Source organism: Wolffia australiana, chromosome 4 (assembly GCF_029677425.1).
Source record: "Wolffia australiana isolate 7733 chromosome 4, ASM2967742v1".
Taxonomy (NCBI): Eukaryota; Viridiplantae; Streptophyta; class Magnoliopsida; order Alismatales; family Araceae; genus Wolffia; species Wolffia australiana.
Genome location: NC_135838.1, coordinates 5,808,557 through 5,818,306, shown reverse-complemented (window position 1 = coordinate 5,818,306; position 9,750 = coordinate 5,808,557). Strand labels below are relative to the sequence as shown.

At 37.3% G+C, this 9,750-nt stretch overlaps 1 protein-coding gene across 1 annotated transcript; it reads left to right on the top strand.

The window, feature by feature from the left end:
• Positions 1-1,947: 1,947 nt before the first annotated feature.
• Positions 1,948-2,298, top strand: LOC144702471 (cysteine proteinase inhibitor 1-like). The gene has a single exon (XM_078574530.1). It carries the CDS (start codon positions 1,948-1,950, stop codon positions 2,296-2,298), a length of 351 nt encoding a protein of 116 aa, XP_078430656.1.
• The last annotated feature ends 7,452 nt before the right edge of the window (positions 2,299-9,750 follow it).

Below are 9,750 nucleotides of genomic sequence, written 5' to 3'. Positions count from 1 at the left end.
AAGCAAGTTGATATACCTCAGGCGAGGCAACATGTTTGTTGGGGTGTGTCAGCCCCTTCATTACGGGAATGTGAAGGGGGAGGGCTTGACTAGTCAAACCCCAATAAAGGAAGGGGGAGTTGAAAAGTTTTAACCCCCCTCCTCTGTCTCTTTGTGGGAATATGAAGAGGCTTCTTTGGAGAATATGAAAAGGCTCTTGGCTTTTCATATTCCAGACCTTTCAAATTCCCTGAAACTGTAATTGGCCCTCTATATATAGAGAGCAAATCTATTCTGAAATGCAAGGCATATGAGTTTTCTGTTCATTCTTCTTGTCTCTTCCTCTCTTCTCCTCTCTCTCTCTCCTTTGGTTTGTCTTCATCACTCCTTGGTGGCCGCTCCCTTGTCTTGGGAGTTTGAGGAGTTGCTCCGCAGCACCATACGAGAAGTCGTTGCCCTGCACCAAGAGCCTTGCACGTTGACGTCACGCCGGTGACGTAAAGAGGTTCTTGTTTCCTGTCTCTATACGCCGACACAGTTATCACGTCCGAGTTGATTCCGCATTTCACCGTAGCGTCTTGGGTCGTTGTTTCTCTTCAACGAGTTACAACAATGTTACCATTGCATATATCAGACGACCTGTTGTTTAAGAGTGGCACCCGATTACAAAAGAAATTTTACCAGTCAGATGACAAGGAGAGCACCGTAGCTCTCTTTAACTAAGATAATCAATTAAAGCATGCCATCATTGGAGCTCCCACAGCACATCATAGACGTTTATTCTGTTCGCAAAGAAAGATATTAGGTCCTCCTTAACCAAGATAGATATTTTATCTTGCAAGCACGGCTAAACTGTATGGGGTGTGAATGTGAAACAACCTTCTGAAGCCCGACATTAACACTCACGAGCACCATGGGCAGATAGCACACAGGAACAGAAGTCCAGCCAGGAAATCTGAATAATAAAGAAGACAACCATCTAAAAACAATTCAAGCCATGTCAGCATCGTCAACAACCAATATGAATTTAAATAACTTTAGACTAGTACAAACTGAACACGTATCTATACTCGTTATGAGAAATAAACTGTCAGGATTAAATATAAGATCAGATAGATGGCTAAGATTAAATATAGATATGATTAAATCTAGTGGATAGGATTAAATCTAGATAGGAAATAGAACCGTTAATGAAACGGTTAGAATTAAAGCTAGATAGGAAGTTTTAAATATCGATCGGTAACTTCCAAATACTTGTTGTTAATATGATTATCCAATGTATAAATACGAACCAACCAGTTGATAATGAGATTAAGGTGGATAACCACAATTTTTGCTTCTGAGTCTGATTCTCGGTGCTTTTCCTTCTTATCTATCTCCTTTCTCATTCTTCTACTACTTCTACTTCTACCGAAAGATCTTTACACCATGCCTACTTTCCATCATTCTTAGACTACCAATAGTATCTGGGTTTTGCGAGAAGAAACCAAAACTTTATTGAAAAACTGCGGTGATAACGTGTTCGAACCATGCGTTGTAGTGCGAGCTTTAAGCTTGCAGTTAATGACCTTCACGACATTTGGGACCTAGGAAGGATCTTTAAAGGTTTGGTTTGCTAACGCTCTCAAATATTCAGGATGACTCCGCGTACTTCTCATTGACCCGGCCACTATGATATCGCGAGGAATATTAGAAGAAGGAATGGTCAAGTCGCATGCGGGTACCAGGCCATTCACATTATTAGTCCATACATTTTTTTACACCTACGGCATTTGACATGGCGCCCATAAGGTTCTGAGCCAGAGACGGAACCTAGGCTTTGACCGCTTACCTGTAAACCCAAGGAATAAACCCCTTACCTGTTCTTCTCTTTATGCCCGCGTCTCTTAGAAAATCTTTTCTTCTCTCTATATAACGGGAGCAACGTCAGGTTAGCTCAGGAACCCGACTACAATATACGAGTGCACGATGAGGACCCAACTTCCATCCGTCCTTCTTCTTGCTGCTCTCCTTTCCGCGGTCTTCCTGCAGGCTTCTGCCATCTTAGAGGAGCCAACAACGTCCGGATGGACTAGGATTAAGAAGCCGGAAGACTATCAACATGCCGCGGACATTGCGCGTTTCGCCGTCAGTCGTCACAACAGCGAGACGAACGAAGAGTTGCGCTTCGTCCGGATGATCAGGGGCTACATCAACGGTCAGTACTACCGTCTCGTCATCGATACTGTGGACGGTGTTAAGTATCAGAAGTACGAGACGCTTGTTTATGAAAAGGTTCTGAACAAGGTCCGGGAGCTACAATACTTCATGAGCACCTGAACTATCGTGATCAGAGAATAAAACGCTGCGTAGATTGGCATGACACTTTATTTAGTATTTTTCTCTGCGTAAAAGAGAACTCCTTTATCCAGTCTTCTTGAATATGTAATCGGGTTATCCCCTAAATCGACTTTGCAAATTAATATCATTTTTCGGTTTACTCCCTTGCGAGAGAAAGGTACTATTCTTTGTGGAACCCAGATCTTTTTGGCTGTCCGCTGAAGCCACACGGCGAAATTTTCGGTTTTTAAGAGAGTTCCTTAACAGAGGAAACCAGAGAGCAGGTATAATTGAGACACCGGAGAATAACTCGTCCGCTACTTTCATCCAGGGGCCAGACTAGGGGTCAGGTATGCAAACTGATTAGATCGAGCATTCAAACGATCGCATCCGAACCTCGATCAGGCCCGGCATTGATTCGATTCGTTCTGGATCTTCGCATAGGGTTCGGATTATACTTTTTGGTTGAGCAAAATGTTTCGATTCGAACCGGCCAGTTCGGATCAGATCGATCGAACTGTTCGTACAACTAACAAATAAACAAAATAAATATGAATAATAATGAAATGACACAGAGAACGAACGAGAGAGAGTACACAAAACAGAGAGAGAGAACGCGAGACAGCGCGAGGTAGAAGAGAAAGAGAAAAAAGGATAGAAAGCTAAAGAGAGAACGAGAGAAAAGAAAAAGAGAGAGAGCGACAGAGAACTAGAGAGAGCACCAGAGGGGGAGAGAGAACGAGAGCGAGAGCCAGAGCCAGAGGGGGAAGAAGAAACAGAGCGAGAGTGAGAGAGAAGATGAGAGAGAGAGAGAGAGCCAAAGGGAGAGAGAGTGTTAGAGTCTTGAAAATCGTGGGGTTATAAATACCCTATTGTAAAGTCATTAGAGGACCTTTTGATGAATCATCACTGTGGTTTCTTGGCACGAGTAGCTTTATTGGGCTGTCATGAGGGCAAGAAGCCTTGATTCGGTGGTTCTTGTTGAAAAGATCCATGGTTCTTGACTGTGAAGAGAAGAGAAAGAATGAGAGAGAAAGAGAGAGAAGAAGCTTGAGACACAGGCAAGACACAATGTGGTCGATCATTGTTTAATCCCCCAGAATTATATTAATTTTTGGTTCGTATTTATATTGTATATGACTTTGGTTATGACGTATATAGTTAGTTTGTTATAATCGTAACTGTTATAACTTGTTATAACGGCTAGTTTATAACAAATAAGAGCCGTTAGATCTTGGCGATAAATGTGAGGCCTATCTATGAGTATTCCTATCTACATGTAATCCTATCTATGTGTATTCCTATCTATATTTAATCCTATACTATGTTTAAACTTATACTGAATCCTATGTCTAATTCTCTAATGAGTATATGAGGTACGTGTTCATTTATTACTAGCTACTCTTTATTAAAGTCCCTATTGGTCCACGTAACAGTGACTCTGATTTTCTGGACCCCGCTTTGCTGATGTGGCATCCAAACTTCATTCTGATGTGGCGATGGCGAGTAGAACTCCTTATCACCCCCCCTCAAGATCATCGGCGTTGCGGACGACGTTGAGCTTGCCCCTAAGAAAGCAAAAATGACATTTTGCAAGAGGTTTGGGTCGTGAATCAGCTAATAGATTATGACTCTCAACGAATTGAATTCTTAGGGCTTTTGCTCTTACTTGTTCTCTCACGAAATGGTAATCAATCTCTGTGTTTCATCTGAGATTGAGACACTGGATTGGCTGCCACATACGTTGCTCCTACGTTATCACAACACAACGTCGGAATAGAATCTGTGGAAATCTATATTTCCTTTAGAAGAGACTGGATCCACATGATTTCTATAGTTGCATTTGCTACAGATTTATATTCAGCTTAGGTGCGTGTTCTAGCTACAATTGACTGCTCTTTTGAACTCCATAACACGAGATTTCTTCCAACATAAATGAGATAAAATCCGGTAGATCTCCAGTCTTATTGATCACCTGCCCAATCTCAATCACTAAAAGCACCAATAAATCAATTAACCATGAAGAATACTACCTTTAAGATAGTGTCGAATGTGTTTAAGAGCATTCCAATCATTAGGATTGGGAGAATGCATCTCTTGACACACTTTGTTTACTACATAAGCTATATTAGATCTAGTTAATGTCAGATACTGAAGAGCCCCGACTATTAGTCTGTAATTAGTATCACTTAACTCATCCGATGTGTTGTTATCATCCTTTTTACTCGGAGACAAAGCATTAGGAGTTGACACAGGTTTAGAATGTTCCATTTGTGATTTTTTAAGAATAGACAAAAGATATCTTGACTGTGATAGAATAAAACCTTGTCGATGCGGTAATAGTTCAATTCCAAGAAAATATTTTGCAGCCCCTAAATCTCAAATTGTGAATTGATCATTGAGTTTATTAACCACATGCTTGATTTTGAAAATTTCAGGTGACATTATCAGTATATCATCCACATAAATGAAAATAAAAATAGGATTGACATTTGTTCTAAACAATAAACATGAATTGGTTTTTGATCCAGTGAATCAAAGTGTCTGAAGTCCAGATGACAACTTATGAAACCATGCACGTGGAGATTGTTTCAGCCCACATATTGATCTTTTAAGCAAACAAATAAAATCAGGACAACAAGGATTCTTAAATCCTTGAGATTGTTCCATGAAAACAGTTTCTTTAAGATCTCCCTGCAAAAATGCATTTGATACATCGAGCTGATGTATTTTCCAATTTTTGCAAATGGCTAATGAAAATAATAATTGAATTGTAGTATGTTAAATTACTGGTCTAAAAAATTCTATAAAATCAAACCCTTCCTGCTGATTGAATCCCTTAGCTACTAATCGATCCTTGTATCTATCAATAGTTCCATCAAGTTTGTATTTTAATTTGTAAATCCATCTACAGCCTATTACATGTAAGTTTTTGTTTCTTGGTACTAATTCCCACATATTATTCTGTATGAGATCATCATATTCTGTTTTCATTGCTTGCATCCAATTTCTATCTTTGGATACTGCACTAAAAGAAGTTGGTTCAGTATTATTCAAACATACAGATATGCATGTAGGAACAGGATGTCTGATGGCAGTAAAATTAAAGTGTTTTTGATCCTGTAGTAAGTCGTTTTGTTGATACACATCACTAAGAAATCCTACCTTTATTTGTTCTCCAGGTTCTGGATTATGATCTAGTGTACTGGATATTTTTGAGATTTCCAAAATAGGAGTTGGAGGAATGGGAGTAAGCTCACTAGAATTTCTGTCATGGTTATTGTTATCGTCTTGATCGTTTAATGAATCAATAGGACTCATAGTATCATTATCAGATACTTTATTGGATATTGAGGATGATATATGAGGTATTGTTTCAATAATTGGAATGTTCGACACAATAGATGGAAGTCTTCCAAGTATTTCTGAATCTTTATTCAAATTTTAAGTAGCATTAGGAAAATTATTTTCATAAAAAATAACATGCCTGGAAATATAAATTTTACCTGTTTTGAGTGACAAACATATGTAGCTGAGATGCAATGCACTATATCCTGTTTTGAGTGACAAACATGCCTCGAAATATAAATCTAATTTTCTGATCTGTAATCTAATTTGTGACTAGCATATGGTCATACGAATGGAAAACATTGTCACCCAAATGTTTTTAAAAACATGTAATCTGGTATTCGATTATACAGTTTTTCAAGTGGTGATTTATTATTTAAAACTGGTGTTGGAAGTCTATTAATCAGATAATCAGCAGTAGCCACCGCTTCATCCCAAAAACTTTTGGGCATTGAAGCATGATGAAGCATTTCTAGAGCTGTTTCTACATTATGCCTATGCTTCCTTTCAGTAGTTCCATTTTGTTCTAGGGTATGTGGACAAGATACCCTATGAACAATCCCTTGCGTTGTCAGATATGAGTTGAGAGATTGAAATTCTCCCCCCCAATCTGAGTGTAAAATTTTAATTTTTGTTGAGAATTGATTTTCCACTCTTTTCTGAAAATCAATAAATTTTTCAATCATTTCATATTTTCTTTTTTAGAGGTGCAACCAAGTATATTTACTTTAATCATCAATAAACACAACATAGTATGTAAAACCCAAATCATGGGTGCAGGACCCCACAGGTCTTAATGTACAATTTCGAGTGGATGAATACCTGAATTTTGAGAGAATTTAAATGGTAGTCGATGAGCTTTAGAAATTCTTCACGAATCACAAAAAAAATGTTCTGAATTTTGAGAAAATGGAAGTCCAAATTTTTTAATAACAGATTGCACGACTTTGAGCTGAGGATGTCCTAGACGAGAATCCCAAGTGTTTGAAGGTGTTCTTTCTCCAACCAGTGCTGCTGGTTGGATTGTCGGTGGCTTCAAACAGTATAGCCCATCACTAATTGCTCCCTGGAGCAAGATGCGTCTGGTTTTCTCGTCCTTCCCAAGACAATAAGAAGGATTAGATTTGACAAATACATCACTGTCTAAGCTTAGTTTATGCACACAAAAAAGATTCTTTTTAATTTCAGAAACATGTAAAATATCTTTGAGATGAAGATTTTTGTCAGAAGTTGAAATTTTAGAGGAACCAATGGATAGGATTTTCAAACCTGTTCCATTACCTATTTTTAGTTGCTCATTTCCTTGATAATTTGATGCAGTTGGGACAATACTTGGATCTGGTGTCACATGATGCATAGCTCCACTGTCTGGATACCATACGTTATTTTCTGTTGTGCTCAATGTATATGCTCTTAGTGGATTTTGATAGTGTTGACGTGTTGGATCCAGATTTTGAAGTCTTGTAAATTCCTGACAGTCACGAGCTCTATGACCAAATTGAGTGCAAACTTGGCACCTAGGTTGAAACCTATTATTTCTGTCTCTTCCTCGTCCTCAATTTTTGCTAAATCCTCTTGTATTGTGGTTATCCCTTCGAGGAGCTTGAGTTGAGACCGATCCTGGTTGACTTTGTACAACATTGGCCATAGGATGAAAGGCATTTGTTTTTGCCTTTTCTTGATATGCCAGATATACTTCGTGACCCTTGAGATTGACCACAATATCTTCAAAACTCAGATGATGAAGATTAGCATTAAAACACATCACTAATTGACTATACTCCGTTCCCAATCCTCTCAGGAAAGTGTAATTTTTTGTATCATCATCGATTTTAGCTCGAGCAGATTCTAAAGATTCAATGATAAATCTAAAATGCTTCACATACTCATCAATGGTTATGGTACCTTTGGAGATCGTATGAAACTGATGATGTGGATCCATGACTCTGGCTTTGATTCTGCTGGAGAAAGTACTTTCAAGAAGATTCCATGCTTCTTTGGTAGTCTTTGTTTTGCTAATGCAAGGGATGACAGATTCAGATAATCTGGAATGGTGAAATCCTAGTCCACTACTGTTCATTGTTCTGCTTCTGCCTCTACTGATACTTGACCTGCTTGTGAACCAGCGCTTGCTGGCCACTAACTGCCTTCTGAGCTTCTAGGCTAGCTGGCCTGCTGCTGACTTGAGCACTACGGTACCTAGTTGGCATGGACGCTACACAACCAACCCTTCTCTTCTTGTCTCCCCTTTATATTTATTTCAATTCACCCCCTCAAATACATAATTCTAGAAAATAATGGAGTGAGCTGTTAACTCCTTTATAAAAATATACATGATTCCCTAATATAAAATACTTAATATCCAAATTACTTATAACTTATGAATGAATTATTTTAATTAATAATCGAAAAGCATCTACTCTAATATCTACTACCTTGACTAGGGATTTGATGTATCTCCTCTTGGCCCATCTTCTATTGTACTAAGGGTAGATGATCCCATCTAGGCCACTCAGTCACCTTCGTGTAATTCTTACTATAACTGAATGAACACCAATTTGAATCCCATGATTGAGCACTCGTAAATTATAACCAGTACTTGGCTGCCCATTTAAAAAATGACTTTGGTGTCTCAGGTCTAAGGACCGCTTACACGACCATGGCATGGATCAACCTGGCCCACGTATAATTCTGTGAACTCTTTCCTTTGAGAATATCCGCCATCCATCAGCATGGTGTCTACAACAATGGCCATAGGATCAACCATACTTTTTATACAGTTATGATCAGATAGTGCTATTATTTTTTGCTAGTTTGATGTCTATCTTTATTATCATTCAAAAATGAATATTTGGGATACATGTTCAAAAACTAGTGACCAATAAATTATTATTCTCATAATTGAAGACTTCAATTCATGGGTTTCATGAATTTGTTATAAACATCACATAAGAAACATAATGAATAAAAATTTACTTAATTGAATTTCAATTGGATACGGATGTGTGTGATTGGTTTAACAATCATTTAATATCTATGATCTTAGTCATCTCATGTATTCATAGACTAAAATGCATTTGCATGATAATGAATATGTCATGCTAATGAGCATCAAATGAGATGAGGAATACTTGATTGACGTGTAGGGCATATATATTTGCAGAAACTTCTATTCATTATGGTCAAAACCAGAGAATTGGGAACATGAAACTCTTTCATTGTTGATCAAATAAATTAAGACATTTATAAAACATTAATGATGGGTAAACTATTCATAGCTAAAGTACGTGTTGAAGCTAACTGGTTAATTTGATCTTAAAATAATCATATATAAACTGCCTAAATATCACAAAGTAATTCCTTTCATAGGCTAGAGGGTACCCTTCCATGTCAAAAAATTCAAATGATAAAAACCATGTTATTGTGCATATGTCTGTCAACCAGAATGCGCAATGGTCATGCTTATCATGAAGCTACATACTAGTCATTTGGTTAATGACAAGATATTTACATGTTCATTTAAAATAAAATTATTATTCGTGTATGTTACCAAATCTCAAATGATTAAATATATGACTATTCTAGTCTACTGACCCTTTAAGATTTTTTGAATATTTTAACCGATTTTTGTTATATGAGTCTTGAGGTGAGAATATATTCTCCTATATTTTTTAACATTATATTCATGCAGATATTATTTTCATGTATTAAAAATATACAACTGTTATATTTATATGAAATATATTATATTTTCTAGGAATTATTTGCCTTATTTTTCTGCCCTGCCACGTGCTGCCATTGGATTTGATTGAATTGTGACCAGTCATTATTTTTGGAATTATTAGTGCCGATAATCATTTCAAAAAGGTTCCATTATGGAAATTTAACACATAAAATCATTAAATCACTTGTTTCATTTTTTGAATCTGCGAGATTACTGGACCAATAGAAAGAGAAATGTATTGAAATGACAAGATATCAAACTTCAAAAAATCAGAAGCAAAGCCTCATGGTACTGGTTAAAATATTGCACATGAGAGAAAATAAGTGCAACAAAGATACATGGCACAAATGTAAAGCCGCAATTGGCAATGAGAGCTAAGC